This window comes from Macaca mulatta, chromosome 4 (genome assembly GCF_049350105.2).
Source record: "Macaca mulatta isolate MMU2019108-1 chromosome 4, T2T-MMU8v2.0, whole genome shotgun sequence".
NCBI classification, from domain to species: domain Eukaryota; kingdom Metazoa; phylum Chordata; class Mammalia; order Primates; family Cercopithecidae; genus Macaca; species Macaca mulatta.
In genome coordinates, this window is record NC_133409.1 from 36,889,787 (window position 1) to 36,913,359 (window position 23,573).

Consider the following 23,573-nt stretch of genomic DNA (forward strand, 5'->3'; position numbering starts at 1 on the left):
GAGTGGGGGCTAATTGTCAGTTGGCCTTTTGGTTCACAGCAGGCTTGTGAGACTGCATTCTTCGAACAATAGGCTAGATTTTTCAGTAGATAACTTCAAGGATCCTGGCGCCAGGGAGTGAGGCCCTCAGCAAACCTTTTGGTGGCAGGGCAGTGTGAGTTTGCCCACATCCTGCATTCATGATAAACAGTTTGCTGTTTGATCATATAGCCTCCAGTGGAATGCTGAGTTGGTCATGTTCCACAGGCCTTCGGCTCCCTGCAGGGTTTCACCATATTGGCCAGAATGGTCTCCATCTCTTGACCTCGTGATCCGCCTGCCTCACCCTCCCAAAGTACTGAGATTACAAGTGTGAGCCACTGGGCCCGGCCAAGGCTGCCTTTTTTATATAGATCTTTATCCTTAGTATTACTGACTTATTTTCTCCTATTACATAATTTAAATCACAAATACTACATAAAATCTTAAGTGGTTGTGTTTTGCCGTTACCTGATTTTTTTGTTTTTCTTTCCTTAAACTTATTATAATTCCATGTGGCTTCAGTTATCGGTTTCTTTTTGATGATTTTTTTTCTGTGAATTTATTTAACATTAAGTAAACACAACTTGCATATAATCTGTTTTATCTTTTTTAGGGGTTGTATCCAGAATCTCATGGCATAATTGACAATAAAATGTATGATCCCAAAATGAATGCTTCCTTTTCACTTAAAAGTAAAGAGAAATTTAATCCTGAGTGGTACAAAGGAGAACCAGTGAGTTCTTTGTTTTTCTACTGAAATAGTTTATTATTCTCATCTATTTCAATTAGAGTAAAATAACCAGTTCTCTGGAGCTTTTAATAACCGATTTCATTTAGTGTGTCTGTGGCCGTTCTTTTGTAAATGGAGATGAATGCTGATAATCCTAAACATAATTTGTATAATTGCATAAAAGGAGAGTAGTTTATTTCAGAGGTGGATTTGGGTTGTGCTGGGCCATTTTTCTTTTCTGATCAATTCTTCTTCTACCAGTAGCATAAAGCAGTAGTGTGGGGGTAATAACTTTGATCTACACAAAACTCTGTTGCTTTTGAAAGTCTTGGTTCGATTTACGTGTGCTAATTTAGGAGGTTCTTTCCAATTGTGATTTAACTGTATTCTCCTTTTTACTTTTTAAAATTCTCCAATTCTCCAATTTACTTTTAAAAATTGCCACAATTTAAAAAAATTTTTTAAAAAGTTGCCACAATATTTTAAATTGCCACAATAATTATATAAGGTCTATTTAAATAATCACGATATTCCTCTTAGAAGGACAGAGAGCATAAGAGTTTGCAGGTTATGAATTCAAATTTTAGCTCTGACATTTAAAGCTGTGTGACTTTGGACAAATCATTCTGTTTCTGCCTCCGTTTTATCGTATCTATACTGTAGATAATATTGTTTACTACTTCGTAGGATTATTGTGGGATTATGTGAATTAATAATGTAGGATGCTTGTAGGAATACTATTTAGAACCATGATTGGCCATAATAAGTGCTTAATAAATGTTAGTTACATACACAAATATCTCAACAAGTTAAAGACATGTATATTTGTGATTTTTTTTTTCTTTTTAGAGAAAACAGTCAATTAGGGGAATAGCTCCAAAAGCTGCAGGAGTTAATCTCTGACTATTTAATATCTTGTTGCTGCTTAAGAGTCATATTACATGATTATTGTGATCTAAGTGCTGAAGCTTGTTGACCTTAAAAACATTCTAGCACTAGAGAGGAATTCATTGGTGTTGCATGAACACATACTTTCATGAGAGATGAATGTTTGCATGATTTCTTAATTTTCCTTCATTATCTGCTCCAGATTTGGGTCACAGCTAAGTATCAAGGCCTCAAGTCTGGCACGTTTTTCTGGCCAGGATCAGATGTGGAAATTAATGGAATTTTCCCAGACATCTATAAAATGTATAATGGGTATGTGAAATGAACTTTTTCTAGGATCTGTAACATAGAACAGCTTATTCTTATGTAATCTCCTTTTTATCAAATCCTAAGCTTTAGCATTTGAGTGATATGTTGACTGAAAAATGAGAACTGAAGAACTCTTTCTCAAAGAGTTTAGATAGATGGCAAATGGACAGTAAAACTAGAGAAGTGGGCCGGCCTCGGTGGCTCACACCTGTAATCCCAGCACTTTGGGAGACTGAGGCGAGTGGGTCACCTGAGGTCAGGAGTTCGAGACCAGCCTGGCCAACGTGGTAAAACCCCATCTCTACTAAAAATACAAAAATTTCCATTTCTAAAGTAGTAAATATGCTTTCTAGTGTAAGAAATGGATTAGAATTAACCTCTGTGTGATATTTGAGATCCATGATGCATTGAGAAAAAAACAAAAACTTTTTAATAGGAGAAACTCTTTGGCCCATTTGAGCAAGATTACTGAAATAATTTTATTTATTTTTAAATTATAAAATTTCTGTCACAATATCAATACAATGCATTTAGAAGGATGAACAGAAAATATCTTAAATCCCAGACACGAAATGCATAGCAGTTTTCCTTGTGATCTTATGCTAGTTTGTGTTCTTTATGGCTTCCGTGAGCACAGTGCAATGCCTCTTCTTCACCTTCTTATTTGCCACTGTTTTTATTCCATGGACAGTAATTAAGAGTTTATGGGCTGGGCATGGTGGCTCACACATGTAATCTCAGCACTTTGGGAGGCCTAGGCGGGCAGAGCACGAGGTCAGGAGATTACCTGGCTAACACGGTGAAACCCCGTCATTACTAAAATAAAAAAAAGAAAAAAGAAAAAAATAGCCAGGTGTAGTGGTGCACACCTGTAGTCCCAGCTGCTCAGGAGACTGAGGCAGGGGAATTGCTTGAACCTGGGAGGCGGAGATTGCAGTGAACCGAGATCGCGCTACTGCACTCCAACCTGGCAACACAGTGAGATTCCATCTCAAAAAAGAAAAGAAAAAAAAAAGAGTTTATGTACTAAGAATAGGGGATTCAAAGATTAATAGTATATGGTCTGTTGGCTTTTTAACAGTACACAACTAATTGTACTTGGGTGTGGCAAGAACTCTGATTAGAAGTGTGTAAACAAAGCCTGTGTCCAGAGAAAGGCATAAGGCATAGTCAATGCTGCTCAGGAAATACTGCCTAGAGAACTACTATCTGCTTCTCAGGTGCCTGCTTCACAGCTGTGCTGACTCATCAGTGAGTGAGTGCTTCGTGCTGGAGGCTTTGCAAAGTATATTAACACATGAGTTATTCATGTGGTATGCAGTGACTGTTTTCAGGCCCATGAATATTATCCTCAAGTAGAAGATAGCAAGCAAAGTTTTAAATCCAGTTGCAACTTTTATCTGTGTAAAACCTAACTTTCATTCCTTCACTGGGAAAATAAATTTTTCAAATAAAACTCCTACTTGATTTCCAACACAATAGATGTGAAATAGCTTTTAGTAGTTCTTAATGACATTTTCAATGAAAAAAAAAAAACCTGTATTTTAAACCCGAACAATTGTCAGACATCTTTTATTTTTGTTTGTTCTTAATTTTAGTTCAGTACCATTTGAAGAAAGGATTTTGGCTGTTCTTCAGTGGCTACAGCTTCCTAAAGATGAAAGGTCTGTAGGCAATTAATTTCTATTGTAAATACTTCATTTTGTAGAAATGATATATTATTTTAAAAATAGACTACAACAAAACTTTGCTATTTGCTGTGCTGTTTTATATCGAAATAAATTCTTTAATGATCATACCACATTTTGAAGAATTTCAAAGTTGTAAATTGTTTCTCAGTAGAACTGTTACCCCAGTGTTATAAAATTTAATCCCTATCAATTGATGAATTATTTTTTCCATTCTGTTTTTCAATGTGTTCGTAAAATATTACATTTTGATACTGTTTGATTTAGACCACACTTTTACACTCTGTATTTAGAAGAACCAGATTCTTCAGGTCATTCATATGGACCCGTCAGCAGTGAAGTAAGTACATTTTTATCAGTAATTATTTCATTAAACCCAGTCATCAAACTGAACCTTGCTTTGAAGGAGGCTGCTGGACCGTTCTGTAGGATTCTGTGGTTTCTGGAAAAAGCAAGTATTATACACAATATTACTAAATAAAAGGATGTACTTTAAACACAATAAGAGTTGGGAGAATTGTTTAGCCTGTGTTTTCCACAGTGCTAAATTGAACTGATGATGAATTAGCTTCTATATTTTCAATGTGAAAGCCTTTATCCACTCCATCGCCCCCTACCTTGGCCTAAATACTAAGTGCTTTTTGAGAATGTTGTAAACAGCTAAACCTCCAGTAGAAAATACAGGGTAATAAGTCAAATAGTAGAGGAATCCTCCTCTGAACTCTCTTGCTTAGGAGATATGCTTTGGCCACCTGAGACCATGCTTACAACAGAGGTCCCATAGAAGGATGGGAGATTTTATCAAAATTATAGCGATATTTGAATAATTATTTTTGTTGAGTATTTCCTAGGAAACTAGAGGTATGAAACAGCTCATGGACTAACACTTTCAATGTAACATCTCGTTTGATCTGACACCCTTTCAGGAACTTAGCCAGCTCCTAGCTATGTTTTTAATCTGTATAGCACTTTAAAACAGCAAACACTTCTTTCAGTTTTCATGTGGCCATATCATTTTTGTTACCATTTTAATGGCAAAAAACCACAATAACTTTTGCACCAACCTAGTATTTTTTTTTTTTTTTTTTTTGAGACGAAGTCTCGCTCTGTCGCCCAGGCTGGAGTGCAGTGGCCGGATCTCAGCTCACTGCAAGCTCTGCCTCCCGGGTTCACGCCATTCTCCTGCCTCAGCCTCCTGAGTAGCTGGGACTATAGGCGCCCGCCACTGCGCCCGGCTAATTTTTTTGTATCTTTAGTAGAGATGGGGTTTCACCGTGTTAGCCAGGATGGTCTCGATCTCCTGACCTCGTGATCCACCCGTCTCGGCCTCCCAGAGTGCTGGGATTACAGGTGCGAGCCACCGCGCCCGGCCAACCTAGTATTTTGGAACACGGGAAGCATTAGAACAGAAAATGATTTGAAGGCTGGGCACGGTGGCTAACACCTGTAATTCCAGCACTTTGGGAGGCCGAGATGGATGGATCACCTGAGGTCAGGAGTTTGACGCCAGCCTGGCCAACATGGCAAAACCCTATCTTTACTAAAAATACAAAAAAATTAGCCAGGCCTTGTGGTGTGTGTCCATAATCCCAGCTACTCAGGAGGCTGAGGCAAGAGAATCGCTTGAACCCAGAAGTGGGAGGTTGCAGTGAGCTGAGATTGCACCACTACACTCCAGCCTGGGCGACAGAGCGGGACTCTGTCTCAAAAAAAAAAAAAAAAAAAAAAAAAAAAAAAGAGAAAGAAAAAGATAATGATTTGAGCATATTTCCTTGTACCTCTAAGTTAACTTTCCTTCTGATATATATTTTGTCTGTGACCTAAGATATGAAAGGAAGTAAAAAGTAAGGATCTTGACTATTTTGGGTCATGATGAAAGTGGAAAGAGGTATTGCCAGGATCCCTCCTGTCTGAATCCTTGTGTAGTTATCTTGTGCCGCCTGTGATTCCAAGGAGGTCATAGACTATTTAAAAAAAAAAAACACTCTTTCTTAATTTCTAGGGCTTCACTCTCAAATTCCTATCAGTTCTCCTGCCCAGGTAGCCCAGGTTGGATAGTTGGTGAGCTTTAAGGACTCTTCAGCACAGAGTCGAGACTAAAGCCTAGCCTGACATGTCTGTCATGATCCCTGTTTTTGAGGGTGCTGCTTGCCTAATTCAGCAGCAGCAGAGGCAGGAAAAAAAAGCATCCTTATTTTTCTCACTTGAATTTACAACAGCTGCCTAAACCATCTTCCCTTCATTTCCCTTTCCCTGATTCTGCCCTAGATTTGCCCCTCTTAAAAAGTAGGTACTGCCTGGATCACTATCACCTTGGATAAAAGAGAGTGAAGAGAGAAGGAAGTTGACCCTCATCTAGGTCCCTTTTTACCCTTTGTATTCTTTCCATCAAAATCCATCTCCAGCAGCTCCACTGTAGTTAGTAACTCCATTGTGCCTTCCTTTCATTCTGTCCTTCAACTTAGCAGAAATACTCCTGGCTTAGAGGGAGGATAAGGAAGATGCATGCCAACAACTTGGACATGTCATAATTGGTCAAAGGGAAAAGTTTCTTGTAGCTGTTGTCTTGATTTGAACAATTGGCTACATGGTAGTTTGATTTTTGCTCTTTCACTAAAGTCACTGATACCCAAGACTTGTGTCTGGGTCAATTTGGCTACAGAAAAATCCAAGGATCGTTTTATACTTGTTTATAAGGTTACATACAGTTTAAAATCATTGCTACCTTTTCTAATTCACTAACAATGTGCCAAAGCATCTGCTTTTCTGACTCATCTTCATTTAAGGTTGAGCCCATTACTTTTCAAATCATATCCATCAATTTGTAAACTCTGTAAACTCCAGCATTACTGGCACAACAAAACCCACTTTATCTTAATGCTTAAAAATTCCAATTCATGTTGCTTGGATATCTTTGAATGAAAGACCTTGTCTTGTTTCATATTACAGTGAAAAAGCTTATCTCATATTACAGTGAAATATACTGACAATGAATGAAGATTAAACTGATTCCACACGTTACAGAAAACATACAAAACTGCACAAGAATTTTTCTCAAATGGTTTTGCAAGGAGAGAGGGTAAAATGAGTGCCAGAAAGCAATTTGCCAATATCATTTGTCATTCTGTGTTCTTGTAATATTCATACGTAAAATACATGCAGTTTGTAAGGAAATAATGAGTTGTAGTCCTATGAGTTCTAATTTAGAAAATTAAATACATTGAATTATAAGAAGCATTTCATGAATAATTTGAACATTTTTGAAAATTAGGAAACGTATTTATACAATGACCATTTGAATGATCAGAAAGTATAAGAAGAAATTAATTGAGGAAAATGAAGTGGTAATTAAGAACATGTTGGTTTCTGGCCAAACACTGTAGATTTGAGCTATTATTATTTTGGCTTAAGTTGGGTCTAATTTAAGTAGTAGCATTCTGACCTCAGGAAGGGAGAACTAGTAGATCAGCTAATCTCATTCACAAAACTTAAAATTGAACATGTATAGAATTAGGACTCTTGCATTGTTAATGATCTGCTGTTATTTACTGTTCTTTGTATCTCTGACCCTGACCTGTCTTAGTCTAATGTGAATCAGCTCATCCTAGTTGCATCCACTGGCCCTTATCTATCTATCTTTCTTTCTTTTTCTTCTTCTTCTTCTTTTTTTTTATTTTTATTTTTAACAGAGATAGCTTTATGTATAAATAGCCATTAGTGTGGAATGCATCGCATGAGGTTGTTGCTTCCCATTCTTAGGTCATCAAAGCCTTGCAGAGGGTTGACAATATGGTTGGTATGCTGATGGATGGTCTGAAAGAGCTGAACTTGCACAGATGCCTGAACCTCATCCTTGTTTCGGATCATGGTAATCTGAATTTGCATTATTTGCTCTTCAGGATAAAGGGCTGAACAAAGTTTACTTGATTGTTTCCTAATTTCTTCTGAATGTTATAGTGAATTCTTTTTTAAAAATGTAGTTTCTTGTGGAAAGTCTTTAGGAAAAAAATACATTAAATATAAAATGTAAGTGAAACACAGAATTCACAGAAACCTAAGTGCTTGTCAAGCACAATGTACCAATCTTCTGATTTGAGAAAAAAGAATACACCAAGAATTTGAATAGTTAAAAAATATACATTTTCAACATTAAATTTTTATAACTCTACAATTTTAGATTTAATTGGAACTGATTATTATGTCTTCAATTGTCTTTTTTTGTTTTTGAGACAGTCTCACACTGTTACCCAGGCTGGAGTACAGTAGCATGATCACAGCTCACTGCAGCCTCAGCTTCCTGGGCTCAAGTGATTCTCCTGCCTTAGCCTCCTGAGTAGTGGAACTACAGGCATGTGCCTTGACTAATAAAGAGAATTTTTTTTGGTAGAGTTGGGATCTTGCTATGTTGACCAGGCTGGTCTCGAACTCGTGGTCTCAAGCTCCCACCGCTGCCTCTCAAAGTGGTGGGATTACAGGGATTAGCCATCGTGCCCAGCCTTCAATTTTCTTTAGCATGATAAATGTGACTTTAGAAGCATTATGTATTAATTTTGATAGTATTTTAATTTCACTTGTACTTACTGTGATCTTTGTAACACACTTGTGTACAGTTTGGGGACTATAGGAGCAGTGTGCCTACAGAAAGTAGAAAATAGGTTCTTTTTGTTATTGTTCTTGTTGTTTGCTTCAGAAATAATTATAGAAATCTGTGTTTAGAAGCAGTCCTAAGAAGTTACATACTAAAGAAGTTCCAGTCTTGGAATGAGAGTGACTCATACACATCCACTCCCAAGTGGTTTGGGGCAAATAACTGGGCTTTCACATTCAGTCTAAAACTGTGATAAGACATTCTTCTTTACTCTCATGATGATATTGTAATATATAAATAAAAAGAAACATTAAACTAAATTTGGGTGATGGAAAAGATTTTGAAAAAAGTGAAGCGATAGGTACAACTGAAATTCTGTCTTACCTATCAGATGTTCAACTAATATGAGTGCTACACACCCTTGTTTAACGAATTTAACTCTGGAAGTGAAGGAAATTCTGCTCTGCATATTAAATTTTTTATTCAAGTTACAGCATGTTTTGGGATTTTTTTTTTTCTCCTAGGCATGGAACAAGGCAGTTGTAAGAAATACATATATCTGAATAAATATTTGGGGGATGTTAAAAATATTAAAGTTATCTATGGACCTGCAGCTCGACTGAGACCCTCTGATGTCCCAGATAAATACTATTCATGTAAGTATATCTCTGTGATAACTTTGAATATGGTCATATTAAGAATACCTTCCTCTAGGCCAGGCATGGTGGCTCACGCTGTAATCACAGCACTTCGGGAGGCCGAAGTGGGCGGATCACCTGAGGTCAGGAGTTCGAGACCAGCCTAGCCAACGTAGTGAAACCCTGAAAATACATATATGATACTATACTATATCTATACTAAAAATATAAAAATTAGCCTGGCTTGGTGGTGGATGCCTGTAATCCCAACTACTCGGGGGGCGGAGGCACAAGAATCACTTGAACCCAGGAGGTGGAGGTTGCAGTGATCTAAGGTCATGCCACTGTACTCCAGCCTGGGCAACAGAGTGAGACTTGGTCTCAAAAAAAAAAAAAAAAAAAAAAGAATACCTTCCTTTAAATCATTATATCTCTAAACTAAAGGGAATCAGAGTTAATTTTTTTCATGATTAAATCTCCAATGCAGATCTTTTGTACACAAATGGATTTTATGGGACTGGATGTGAGAACACAACTTACCTATTGGTTATTCATGGACTAAGCATAGTATTTGGTGAGCTTAGTGCAATTTTATGTTGAAGTATGTGTTTTACTTGTGTATCAGAGTGAAGATTATACTAGAAAAAAAGTTTAAGAGAAAAATCCAACTACATTTATTCAAGTTTAATTAATTAATGACACTCCATTAAAATTACTTAGTATGGGAATAATATTCTATTGTGAGGAGGAATGCTGGCAGAAATGATTAATTCTATAGGCAATTGATTCCTGTCCTCCCTTAAACCATTTCAGAAACAATAAAGAATGTATCTTTTAAATAGGGAAGAATGAATTTCACATTCTCTCTTGACCACATATGGAACATAAACTGCCAAAAGATGTTTTAAAATATTTATTCTTTTGCCAGTCAAGTGTATTTCATAACTGTTGCCACCTCTGTTTGTTACCTCCCTCTCATTTTGATTACCATACATGATAACTTTCAGATGTGTAGAGCAAATTTTGTTTGTCTTTTTGATATAGTTAACTTTGAAACAGAAATAGAATAAGCTTTTCTGACAATTATCAGAATTGGGTTAGGTTGGGCTATTTGGTAAGATATGTTTCAATAGATAGATACTATTGACTATCAATGAGGAAAATATATTTCACTGCAGGAAAATGGTTATGCAGATATATTTACACAGTGTTACAAAGCACAGGCTGTGTATGCCTAATACCAAGTTTTAATTAGTATTTTTTTAATTTAGAAAAGTAGCACATGACTGTTATAAAACCTGTTCTAAAAATTATACAGATACGCTAGGCATGATGGTGGCTCACACCTGTAATTCCAGCACTTTGGGAGGCCAAGGCAGGCGGATCACAAGGTTAAGAGATCGAGACCATCCTGGCCAACATGGTGAAACCCTGTCTCTACTAAAAATATAAAAATTAGCCGGGCATGATGGCACGTGCCTGTAGTCCCAGCTACTGGGGAGGCTGAGGCAGGAGAATCGCTTGAACTTGGGAGGCAGAGGTTGTAGTGAGCTGAGATAGCACTACTGCACTCCAGCCTGGTGACAGAGAGACTCCATCTAAAAAAAAAAAAAAAAAAAAAATTTTAGGGCAATAGCAGTCTCCAGAGATGTTTGGGATGGGATAGCTAAGCTGTGCCATACCCTTATCTCAGTTAGGCCCTCAAGTTTCCCAAATTAAAGCAAAAACTATATATGTATATCACTTTACATAAATATATAAAATATATGTATATAAAATGTATACTCTTATCTGGATAATTTTCTCCAATTTGTGTAATGTTTGGCTAAAATAAAATCTGGGAAGCTAGACAGTTATTGATTTGTAGTAGAAAGTACCCTAAGTAAATCCATGGCCTTACTATGCAAATTCAGTTTTTAAATTAGTCTACTTGCCTTCTCTTTGAAGTTTCCTCATACCCCTCTTATTTGAAAATTCTAGAACTGTCATTGAATATTGAAGTATACAAAGTAAAAAGTAACAGCTTCCCACCTGAAGTCCTCCTACTTGACAATTCATTTCCCCTGTTTAGAAACAACCGTTGTTAAGCTTGGATTATGTCTTCCCGGATAATTGTGATATTCGAATAATTATTTTTGTTGTTGAGTATTTCCTAGGGAACTAGAGGTACAAATCAGCTTTACAAAACACATACAGTTTTTATTTTTACCCAGTGAAACCATACCAGATCTAGATGGATAGATACTTTGAGGGATGGATGGATATTGGTTACTAACCGGATGGAAAGATGGTTGGACAGGTGGATGGATAGTTAGATGGATGAATGGACATGTGGGTTATCAGATGGATGGATACGTAGATGTTCTGTAACTTGTCTTTCCATTTAACAATATGATACCTGAAGGTCTGTCTAATTCCTTTCAGTGGCTACAATGTAATGACTTAAATGAACTCTTTAAAACCTGCCTTGGTGTTTAAGTATAGAGTTTGGATCTGACATTCTACATTTTTGTATTATGTTTTAGTTATAGCATACAATCAACTATTAATTCTTATGTTTGTTCCCCTCCAGTTAACTATGAAGGCATTGCCCGAAATCTTTCTGTGAGTATCTTTATTTTCCATTATCTAGTTATTTTTAGTTTTGTATAATATATACAGAGAAAAGTTTCAGCATCTGTTATTGGGATTGAAGGATTAGAATATTTTAGGGCGGGTGCGGTGGCTCACGCCTGTAATCCCAGCACTTTGGGAGGCCGAGGCGGGCGGATCACAAGGTCAGGAGATAGAGACCATGGTGAAACCCGGTCTCTACTAAAAATAGAAAAAATTAGCCGGGCGCAGGGGCGGGCGCCTGTAGTCCCAGCTACTTGGGAGGCTGAGGCAGGAGAATGGCGTGAACCCGGGAGGCGGAGCTTGCAGTGAGCCGAGATTGTGCCACTGCACTCCAGCCTGGGCAACAGAGCGAGACTCCGTCTCAAAAAAAAAAAAAAAAATATTTTAGTAACCTGGGCCAACATGGAAATGCTGTGTAGTTTAAAGATCTTTAAGGTTGTGTCCCAATAATGTAGATTTGAAAATTTTTAAAGAATTTATCTATTGGCATTATGAAATGTATATGAGAAGAAGAAATAATTTTAAAACTATTTACAAGAAATAATTTTTAAAGTAGAAGGAAAAACCATATGGCTGTACCACCATAAACATCATTAGCATTATGATATATTTCCTTCCAGTCTTTTTTTATGCCTTAAAAAATAAGTTTTTATACTAGTGCTGAGTTATCTATACTACATTTTATACTCACACATTTTAAATCTGCAAGAAAACTCTTAAATTGCAGTTATAAGGATGTTTGAAAATAGAACCATCAGTGGTAACTTAATATAATCTAGTGACACTGTCTGAGTTCTGGGGCTTTTATGCAGTAATAATTATGATTTCCTCTAAATGTTTCAAGTAGTTTGGAAGATTTACCTTTTACATTATACAAATAGTAAGAACTTTTAGCTGTTTTTTCATCTGACTTATTGGGCCGGCTGATGAAATGTTTGTGAAAAAAAATTTCATGTGAAGTTAGAAAGCAATTTCAAGAAAAGTTAACACTTTAGATAACAGGGAAATAATACTTTTTCTTTGCTGTTTGCAATTTCAGTGCCGGGAACCAAACCAACACTTCAAACCTTACCTGAAACATTTCTTACCTAAGCGTTTGCACTTTGCTAAGAGTGATAGAATTGAGCCCTTGACATTCTATTTGGACCCTCAGTGGCAACTTGCATTGTAAGTTCTGACAGTGTCCCAGGTAAACTTAACCTGATCGGTTAGTGATTCAGGGTAACCACTGGGCCCTTTCTAACAATATTGTTATGTGAAAACTGTAGAAGTATGATTCTCTTCACTCTAACTCAGGATTTCTATTGTCGGCCTATGGATGTTCGAGTTAGATAAGTCTTTGTTGTGGAGAGCTGTCCTGCACATTGTGGGATATTTGACAAGGATCCTTTACTTCTCCCCACTGGATGAAAGTAGCACTTCTTCTCTAATGTGACAACCAAAAATGTCCCTCAGCATTGCCAAAAGTCCCCTGGGAAGGAGGAATCACCCAGACCATCCTTGGCTAAGAATCACTGGTCTGGCTTTTCATATCTATATTGATTACTTCTTATAATCTACATTTGTTACCACTTGCCATTGCATGTCTTCTACACATTACAGTATGTCTAATTGTGCCACCAAAGCCCAGCCAACAGTTGCTAAAAGCACTTTACTTTATAATAATCAGTAACTATCTTCATTATACACAGTTGTTTTTTCATTCTTCTCATACTAATCCATCAATAAACTTTAGTTTATTGGTGTGTTTGGCAAATTATTTGGATAGTTAATAGTGTTAATATCTCACAATTTGTTCATTAACTGTTTTGGTGGTTGCCAAGAAGCCAGTCATGATACATACCCCTGTCAAGCAAAACCTAGGCAGTGAACCACAATTCAGTAAACAGAATTATACTGTCTCCACTCTTATTGGAGAGCTGGGCTTTTAGTTTAAAAAAAAAAAAAAAAAAAAAAAAGAATATGAAAGGAGAAATGGTCCTATCTTCGTGAGAGAACTAATATTTAGTAAATATCTAAACACCATGTTGGAAGCATTTCTTTAGGCTACATCATTGAATTTTTACAAATAACCAACATGAGAAATTGAAATCAAAGATGATAGTTAAATCTATCTAAATTCACGGGCAGTTAATCACACAGCCAATGTTCAAAACCACTTCTGTCCTGATGCTAGTGGTTTTTCTTCTGTCTACTATATTGCTTATAGTTTGTTTGTCCATGAAATAAAAGATAGAAGTGACTTCTTAATGCTTTTCAAAGCCAGGTGGTTTTATTTACCTGTTATGTTGGTTTAACAAAATAGTTACATACTTTTTATTAATGAAAATAATGTTATGTTTTATGAAAGGACTTTACATTTTTAATTCATATATGTCAACATTAGGAATCCCTCAGAACGGAAATATTGTGGAAGTGGATTTCATGGCTCTGACAATATATTTTCAAATATGCAAGTGAGTAAACCTATTATACTTAATTGAATTGAATCTAAAGAAAAAATGATATACAAAGTTTTACATTTGAAAACAGACTGCGATTCTATGTCTTGAATGAGAATTAATGAAACATACTTTCATAAAGCAATTTTTATTTGAACATTAAAGACTTTTGTTAAAATTTTATATTCATTGGCTATTACTAAAAAGTCAAAAAACAACAGATGTGGTAAGGATGTGGAGAAAAGGGAATACTTATACACAGTCGAAGGGAATGTAAGTTAGTACAACTTCCGTGGATCACTGTATAGAGATTTCTCAAAGAAATAATAATGAAACTACACCTAATCCAGCAATCCCACTACTGGGATTTCCGAAAGGAAAATAAATCATTTTATCAAACAGACACCTGCACTCATATGTTTATCACAGCACTGTTCACAGAAGTAAAGTCATGGAATCAACTTAAATATTTATCAGTGGATTATGGATTAAAAATGTGGTGTGTGTGTGTGTGTATATGTATGTGTGTGTATATATATTTATATATATATATATATTTATATATATATATATATATTTATATATATATATATATATATATATCGTGGAATGCTGCTCAGCCATAAAAAGAAATGAAATCATGTCCTTTGCAGCAATGTGGATGGAATTGGAGGCCATTATCCTTAGTGAAATAACTCAAACAAAAAACTAAAAACCACATGTTCTCGCTTGTAAGTGGTAGCTAAACAGTAGGCACGCACGGACGTACAGAGTGGAATAATAGATATTGGAGACTCCCCAAAGGTGGGAAGGTGGGAGGAGTGTGAGGTATGAAATACCACTTATTGGGTTCAATGTACACTGTTCTGGTGATGGGTAACACTAAAAGCTCAGACTTCACCACTGTGCAATATATCCATGAAAGATAACTGTACACATACCCCTAAATCCATAAAAATTAAAAAATTAATAAAATTTTATATTCATGTTTCATAAGCATATGACATATCTCCTATTATATTTCTAATAATTATTTTTCATGTTTTTTGTGCTCTGTTAAGAATATTGCTTTACAGTTAAGAAAGCTAGTGATAGATAAGAAAGTATCATATTTACATTCTTAGAAGAGATAGTATCTTACATTTACCCAGCACTTTAATGTTTTCAAAATAAACTTATAGTAATTTTCTAATTTGATCCCTGCAGCACTGTGTAAGGTGGGCAGGGTGAAGTTTATATTCAATGTCATAGATGAAAAAAAAAATTATCATTCATTCTGTTCTGATTGTCAAGTCAAGAATTGTAATAAAACTAAGAGACATATCCTAGATGTTCTTAGATTATATGTGTGATAGAGTTAAAACTATATTTCCCACAAAGTCCACTCAGCATGGTAGTTTTCCTCTTATCTTATCATAACCAGTTTGTATGTGTACAATTTGGATAACAGAATTTTTTGGACTAACCTGCAGACAGCTGAAATGCACTGATAAACTTCCTTTTTTGGCCATCTAGGCCCTCTTTGTTGGCTATGGACCTGGATTCAAGCATGGCATTGAGGTTGACACCTTTGAAAACATTGAAGTCTATAACTTAATGTGTGGTAAGTGTGAACAGGTGGCTTTTTTCCCTTCTGAAAACAGACCTGAAATAAGATTGTCAAAAGCAGGTCACATTGTAGGCACCTTTGTGGAGAGGACGGTGAGGCAAGACAGATTTTTACCTTCTTCCTGACTCGGACTCACTGAAGAAATATGGGGAACATGTCATCTTATTACTTATCTGTTTGTTCCACTAGGCTGCTTACTGGTTAAAGTACACCACTCACAGCAGGGTGGTCTGCACACCCCCAGTGCTCAGCACTTTTCTAGACCCTCAGCTTAATTATTTGATTCTTGACTCAGAGCAGTGATAGAAGCCAGAGAAAAGACATTGAGGGCAGTGAAAGGTGGACAAAACTTGTGGAACTTCTGGTAGCCATAATGGTTGAATGTAAGTCAATGTCAAGGTTGTAGAAATGACGGAGGACACATTAGGGATATTCTTGGTTTACTTTGTACCTTCTGAAGTAGTCCTTTTATAGTGAAGCATTGTGTTTTAAATATTAATTTCTTATTCTCATAATGGTCCTAGGCATTTACAAAACCTTAAATATGTCCTAACTATAATTCTTTTGGTGGGAGTCTATATAGTTTAAATGAGTTAATATATCCTAAAATACTTAAAACAGCACCTGGCATATAGTAAGTGCTTACTACATAAGTATTTGCTGTTATCACATTTAAGAGCATGAGTCTTAGACTCAGACAAAGATGGTTTTGAATTCTAGATCGTTCAGTTAGTAACTTTGAGACTTGGGCAAAACACTTTGATTACTCATCTACCAAATATTGATGATAACTTATAAAATTGTTTTGGGGAATAAATAAGAAAATATGTTAGCACCATGATTGGCAGAAAATATGCATTCAACAGGTGGTGACTAGTTATTGTACACTTTAAAAATCAGAAATTTTGTACTGAAATACAGCATATACATATCAGTACTTCTATTAAAAAGAAGCTAGTCTTAAATACTCTAAAACTCAAGAGAGTTTTATACTTTTCTTTTAGTTAAAGAGTAAAGGACTCATGTATTTGGTTTTAAAAAAGTAAAGATCATGGCACAAGTCTACTATTTGTTTGATTTGAAACATCTAAGTAACTCTACCATTCTTGAAATGATGCAGATTTACTGAATTTAACACCGGCTCCTAATAACGGAACTCATGGAAGTCTTAACCACCTTCTAAAGAATCCCGTTTACACACCAAAGCATCCCAAAGAGGTGCACCCCCTGATACAGTGCCCCTTCACAAGAAACCCCAGAGATAACCTTGGCTGCTCATGTAACCCTTCGGTAAGTATTGTCAGGAAGTTTGGTCCAGTATGTATGGTTTGATAGCACCCTCTGCACAGCATGTGCTGTAGAAATACTTAATAATCAAATTAGAATTTAGGAGTGGGGGTAGGTAAACATATATTTTAATCCTAGGGGGCACATGCAGATCTTTTGTAATATTTCTTTTCTCTTTCTAGTTTTTGCATTTTATGCTCTTATTTTTAATTCCTTGGAGCTGTGACTTGACTTGGGTGCAGATGTGAAGAAGTCTAGTTCAGTTCTTGAGCCTCCTGTATTAGGGAATCTGTACTGTTACTCTAGCAGTGAGGTCATGAGCACATAGGAAACCAATCACAATGTACCTTTTTAAAAATACAATTCAGGTTGTTTAAGTGTAGGGAGGAAAAAAGATTTCTTGGTATGAAATGAATATATTACACTGTCCTTTTTTACTTCCATGTTAATATATCATTATTATAAAAAGATAAAAATGCTAGACAAGTTATGAACAAAATTGATAACATCCATAAGCAGGCACCTGTAATCCCAGCTACTTAGGAGGCTGAGGCAGGAGAATCGTTTGAACCTGGGAGGCAGAGGTGGCAGTGAGCCGAGATCGCACCACTGCATTGCAGACTGGGCAACAGGGTGAGACTCCGTCTCAAAAAAAAATATATATATATACACACACACACGTGCACACATATATACAAAAACATATATAAATATATATCTATAAAATATATTATAATATTAAAAATATAATATATAAATATAAATATATATAAATATATTTTGATATATATCAAAAATATACATATATATACACTATATGTGTGTGTATATATACTCTATATGTGTATATATAGCAACTTGGAGAGTAGTTTATTTTATGCTTTACATTTTGTTTTAGACTTGAGTTAGACTAGAAGAAAGACTTGGGGTACCGAGATAAGAATTACAAAGCAGCAATCATATTCTTATTTTTTAATTACTGGCGGAATGCTGGTATACTAACAATAATGTTAGTATACTAACAATAATGTTAGTATACTAACAATTTTGTCTTTTGCAACTGTCATTCCTCTCCTCTGTCCTGTTCATCAAAAAAGTAACTTCTGTCCAGGCATGGTGTACCACACCTGTGATCCCAGTACTTTGGGAGGCCGAGGTGAGAGGATTGCTTGAGACCAGGAGTTCAAGACCAGACTGGGCAACATAGGGAGACCCCATCTGTACAAAAAGCTAAAAAAATTAGCTGGGCATGGTGGCATATGCCTGGAGTCCCATTTACTTGGGAACCTAGGTGGGAGGATTGCTTGAGCCCAGTAGGCCCAGCCTGCAGCGAGTCATGATTGCACCAATGCACGCCAGCCTGGGTGAAAGAGCAAGACTCTTGCCTTTAAAGAGAAAAAAAAAAAAATCCACTCATACAAGACTATTGTAAATGATCTTTGTTCTATGTTGGGATAATCAATCTATAGCAGTTCTGTGTTACAAAAATTAAAACATGTCTCTCAGTTCTTAAAAATAGTTTTATAACCTTTTTTAGATTTTGCCAATTGAGGATTTTCAGACACAGTTTAATCTGACCGTGGCAGAAGGTAAGGCATGCTACCCTCAAGCTTGGAATGTGAAACAATTTTCTCATCAGTGTGAAATGCAGAGAACTGGTTTGGGGACATGATTTGAGAATAACCAATAAAATAAAGGGAGTTCTGGAGGACCACCTGATGAAACATAGAGGTTTCTTTGCTTGACAGTTTAGACTGTTAAACATAAGGAAAGAAGAGATATTTTGCAGTGGATATTGTATGTAACGTATTTAGTGGAAGCTGGATCACACTTTATGAACATAATGGAGGTGTTCTGAAATTTTTGACGATTTCTATAGGTTGATAGTAGAGACTCAGATTCCCATTTGAAATACCTAAGTTTCTATCTCACCTGGTTCTTAGTTAATCATACAAGGTTATATATTGATTTTTTGATCTAAAGCTATTTCTTCATCACTTTTGACCAAAAATCAAGGATATACAGACAACTGATGAAATTTTCAATTATGACTTGAATGTTTGGAGTCACTATAATACACTCTCTCATCCTTATGTTACCTGGCACACATTTTTTTTTTCTTTCTACTAGAATAAAGAGGTAAATTCTGTGTTAATTCTGATATGAGCTTGTCTCTGTAAAATCCCTAGGATATCTTCAAGGTGGCAAAGTATTGTAGTGAATGGTGGCACTTTCAGAATTGAGTAGATCCAAGTTTGAATATGAGCTTAGGTACTATATGTTCATGGAAGGAGTATTGCCTGTCAGCTGCTGTTTCCGCATCTGTAAAATGGGCATATAACCTTAATTCATATGGAAATGTAAAAATTAGTTATATGATGTGTAGCAAGCACTTGACATTTGGGAAAAGGGCAATAAATAATATCTATATTGTTATTGTTTTATTTAGTTTAATCTCATAGTTTCATCTGAACTTTTGCTTTCCAAGTACACATATCATTAAAAAAATTTACTTTCTGGAGTGTGTCCTAAAGAATACGTAATTAAAATAATGCTTAAGAATTTTTGATAATATAACTTTGAATTAACTGGAATATTTAGCAATTTCATGTAGTGTCCTCATGGTATCTTGATATTACATTGATTTCAGAATCTTTATAGGCAAAAATTACAGTGAATCTCACGTGTCTTCTTAAGTGTTTATGCTTCTACCCTTTGTAATCAGTTTTTTTAATAGTTAAAAGTAAATCTTCAATATGGTTAAGTAGAAGAAAGGATTAGATGAGGGTATCACACTATATATTGTCATATAATACACACTAACTAAATTTATTTATTTTCATCCTGTGACCCAAGAGAAGAATATTAAGCATGAAACTTTACCCTATGGAAGACCCAGAGTTCTCCAGAAGAAAAACACCATCTGTCTTCTCTCCCAGCACCAGTTTATGAGTGGATACAGCCAAGACATCTTAATGCCGCTTTGGACATCCTATACCGTGGACAGAAATGCAAGTATTTGTCACCTCTTCATGTGTGGCTATTTCAAATTAATGATTAAGCAGAACGTTGAATGCATAGTTTCTCACTGTTCACCTTGGCTTTATATCAGTTCCTGCATTAGAGGAACACTGAACAGGGAGTCAGAAAAATTCAGTTCCAGTTCAAGCTCTGCCACTGAGCTACTGCATGACTTTGAGAACTCAGACCAAATTTCTTCTGTGAAATGAGGGTTGTGCAGTAAAGAATTCTCTTTTGGGCCAGGCGCAGTGGCTCACGCTTGTAATCCCAGCAATTTGGGAGGCCGAGGCGGGTGGATCACAAGGTCAGGAGATCGAGACCATCCTGGCTAACATGGTGAAACCCCGTCTCTACTGAAAATACAGAAAAATTAGCCGGGCGTGGTGGCAGGCGCCTGTAGTCCCAGCTACTCGGGAGGCTGAGGCAGGAGACTCCAGCCTGGACTATAGAGTGAGACTCCGTCTCAAAAAAAACAAAAAAAAAGAAAAAGAAAAAAGAAAAGAATTCTCTTTTGCCTCCCTGACCCCAATTTTAATATTTTATGATTCCAATTTATAATTGCATGAAATCAGCCTTAGGATCAGTCACAGTTACCCATTTCTAAATACATGGCTGTGTGAGGACAAGTATTTCCCTCAGCTGTTCAAATCTAAGGGAGCCCTCACTGTTTGGCAAAGCCATTAAAGCTCAGTAACACCATTGCATGTACCATCTATAGGAAGACACGAGCCCAAACCAGGGAGAGGCCAGAATCCTGCCCACCACCAACACCAGAGGAGTCAGGCCTTGAAAAGAGTGAGGGCAAATATCCCAGAATAAAAGCAGCCTTCTCCCTCACTCATGGCCGCCTGGGTGCTCTGGTAGAAGAAGGAATGGTGAAGGAGATGGTGCTGGAAAGAGAGAAGAGGAAAGATGAGATTTTGGTCTTATATGGAATTGAAATTTTAAACTGGGATGAAACTGAAAGTGACTGGCAAGGTACAGGATGCCCTAAGGGAATGACAAAGGGATTTGAGAGAGCATAGTGGAGGGCAGCAATTTGATTTAAAAAATAAAATTATTTTTACTAATCAGTGAAATGGCCAAATAAAAAGATAGGGAAATGTCTGTTTATGTATAATTTCTATGTTCCAAATATATAATACACACATATATTTATATAAAGTTTCTTGAACGTTGATTTTAAAAATTTTTCAAGACTGTCTTCAAACACCAAACACTTAAAAAAATTTTTGACTTTCTGATTCATCAGTCTACACTACTTTTTATAGGCACCCCATCCTATTAATATTTATACCTTAATTATGGTGTTCCTTGATTGCATTTTCAGTTTTCTTATATAATTAAAATGCATGACTTTACAGTCATTGCGATGCTTGAGGTTTTTGCGTTGCTGTTCAGTGACTCTGCTCCCTTGCTCCAGCGACTTTTGGCAGTGTAGTTGGCTATGGAACATAGACTCAGATCTCTAAAAATCAGCATTTTACTATATAAAAGCTTAAAATTGGCCAGGCGTGGTGGCTCACACCTGTAATCCCGGCACGTTGGGAGGCCGAGGGGGGCGAGTCACGAGGTCAGGAGATCGAGACCATCCTGGCTAACACAGTGAAACCCGTCTCTACTAAAAATACAAAAAATTAGCCAGGCGTGGTGGGTCACACCTATAATCCCAGCACTTTGTGGGGGCTGCAGCGGGTGGATCACCTGAGGTCAGGAGCTCAAGACCAGCCTTGCCAATATGGTGAAACCCCATCTCTACTAAAAACACACAAATTAGCTGGGTGTGGTGTCAGATGCCTATAGTCTCAGCTACTCGGGAGGCTGAGGCAGGAGAATCGCTTGCACCTGGGGAGCAGAGTTGCAGTGAGCCGAGATTGCGCCACGGCATTCTAGCCTGGGTGACAGAGAGAGACTCCGTCTTAAAAAATAAATAAATAAATAAAAATTTAAAATTGTAGATAAAGACATTCTAAACATTATTTCATATTAGCATAGCAGAATCTGAAAATATTTGCACAAATATGACCATTAGTATCTTTAATATTTTAAAGCATTTTTACACTTTAGTTAGAAAAAAAGATGACTATACTAGTAGGAAAATGGGAAAATAGTCAAGGACATGAGCTGACAGCTAGAGCTTCATAATTTTATGATGTAGTTCACCTTTAAATATTAATAGAGCAATTTTCTTCTCTGTGCCTGATATCTGAGAGTTCTTTTCATTTCGTTCTTCAGGACAGTTTCTCTACGGAAGACTTTTCCAACTGTCTGTACCAGGACTTTAGAATTTCTCTTAGTCCTGTCCATAAATGTTCATTTTATAAAAATAACACCAAAGTGAGTTACGGGTTCCTCTCCCCACCACGTAAGTTTCTTCCTCTCCTGACCTTCCCTTTTCTTATCCTCTTCTCCTCCTTTTTGTTTTCTTTCTTGTTTATAAATCCTACCATACATTATTTATTGGTGAAAAATTGTGGATTTGGTCTATAACTGCCAAAGGAAAAATTTTAATCATCTAAAACTTGAATTTTATAAAATTTTCTTTTGGTTGGGGGGTAGTTGATTTAGTGCAGATGTGGTGGGCAGTACACTTCATGGTTCCTTATAACAGAATTTGAGAATACTGTGAAATTGGAATATATATATATATCAAGTTGGAAGAATATATCAAGGTTCTTAGGAAGGAGATCTAACTTTGTTGTTTATAAAGAAAATGAGATTGTCAGAGAAGTAGGTAAAGGTAGAGGCTTAAATAGTCTTGCTTTTTCACTGATCCAGAACCTCTAGGGAATGGCTTTTTTGAAGCTAAGTATACTATTTTTTGAAATGGCAAATTTGTATGTTGATGAGAAGCCATTTTGCGGCCAGCCTTAAAAGGCAAAAATCGAAAGCTGCAGGTGCTCAACTACCATCAGCATCCAGTTCAGTTCCCAGAGTGTGTGTCTGAAGTCAGAACTTGGCTATTGCATTATAAAAATAGACTAGGTCCAAGCCTCAGATTCATACAGAGAAGCCTTGTATGGCGTTTCGAGACAGACGTCCTGTGATGTTTTTTCTGGGTAGCAGGTGTTGTTCTGGAGCCAGATGTTCTCTTTTTTCTTTCACTGTGAAAAAGTGTAAGGAAAGAAGATTGTCAACACAATTCCTTTTAGTTGAAATAAGGTCAATAAAGTTTGAATATGTTTAATTTGGGGCTCTTGTTATTAAAGTTTATGTTTCTTTGACATGCTCATCTTGAAAAGACTTAAATATTTTATTTTTGTAAAGGACTTGACCAAACACATTACATTTTCCCTTGACCCAGTACTTGGAAAAGTTTTTCAGGTTTAAGATGGTACTCAGCTAGTTTTTAAAAATGCTCGCCTCTGCCATGAGAAACTATAATTTCTTATGTCATTTGTGAAGAATGAAAAACTTGTCCTCTTTTCTCTTTGTAGAACTAAATAAAAATTCAAGTGGAATATATTCTGAAGCTTTGCTTACTACAAATATAGTGCCAATGTACCAGAGTTTTCAAGGTAAAAAAAAAAGTTAACTCTATATTTGATAATTTTAATTAACTTCTGCACATATAGGCATAATTCATATGTAATAGGACTTACAGTCTAGATTAAATGAATTAATACCAAATACATTCTTAAAGATTTAACTATGAGCATACTAGTACACAAAAATTCTACAAATATTAGAATTATCGTATATTTCAGTATCCATTCTGCTTTGTATTTAATTGTTTG

General features: G+C 36.2%; 1 protein-coding gene across 2 annotated transcripts in view; it reads left to right on the plus strand.

The window, feature by feature from the left end:
• Positions 1 to 23,573, plus strand: part of ENPP1 (ectonucleotide pyrophosphatase/phosphodiesterase 1) — an 84,396-nt gene that overhangs the window by 51,001 nt on the left and 9,822 nt on the right. For both annotated transcript variants that reach the window (XM_001103359.5, XM_077999433.1), the window contains exons 8-22: positions 635 to 754; positions 1,842 to 1,951; positions 3,547 to 3,612; positions 3,904 to 3,976; positions 7,396 to 7,504; positions 8,749 to 8,880; positions 11,435 to 11,466; positions 12,518 to 12,645; positions 13,865 to 13,934; positions 15,435 to 15,522; positions 16,649 to 16,818; positions 18,353 to 18,404; positions 19,672 to 19,826; positions 22,072 to 22,201; positions 23,274 to 23,354. In XM_001103359.5, coding sequence (XP_001103359.3) covers positions 635 to 754; positions 1,842 to 1,951; positions 3,547 to 3,612; positions 3,904 to 3,976; positions 7,396 to 7,504; positions 8,749 to 8,880; positions 11,435 to 11,466; positions 12,518 to 12,645; positions 13,865 to 13,934; positions 15,435 to 15,522; positions 16,649 to 16,818; positions 18,353 to 18,404; positions 19,672 to 19,826; positions 22,072 to 22,201; positions 23,274 to 23,354 — 1,516 coding nt within the window. The remainder of the gene's footprint in view (positions 1 to 634; positions 755 to 1,841; positions 1,952 to 3,546; positions 3,613 to 3,903; positions 3,977 to 7,395; positions 7,505 to 8,748; positions 8,881 to 11,434; positions 11,467 to 12,517; positions 12,646 to 13,864; positions 13,935 to 15,434; positions 15,523 to 16,648; positions 16,819 to 18,352; positions 18,405 to 19,671; positions 19,827 to 22,071; positions 22,202 to 23,273; positions 23,355 to 23,573) is intronic.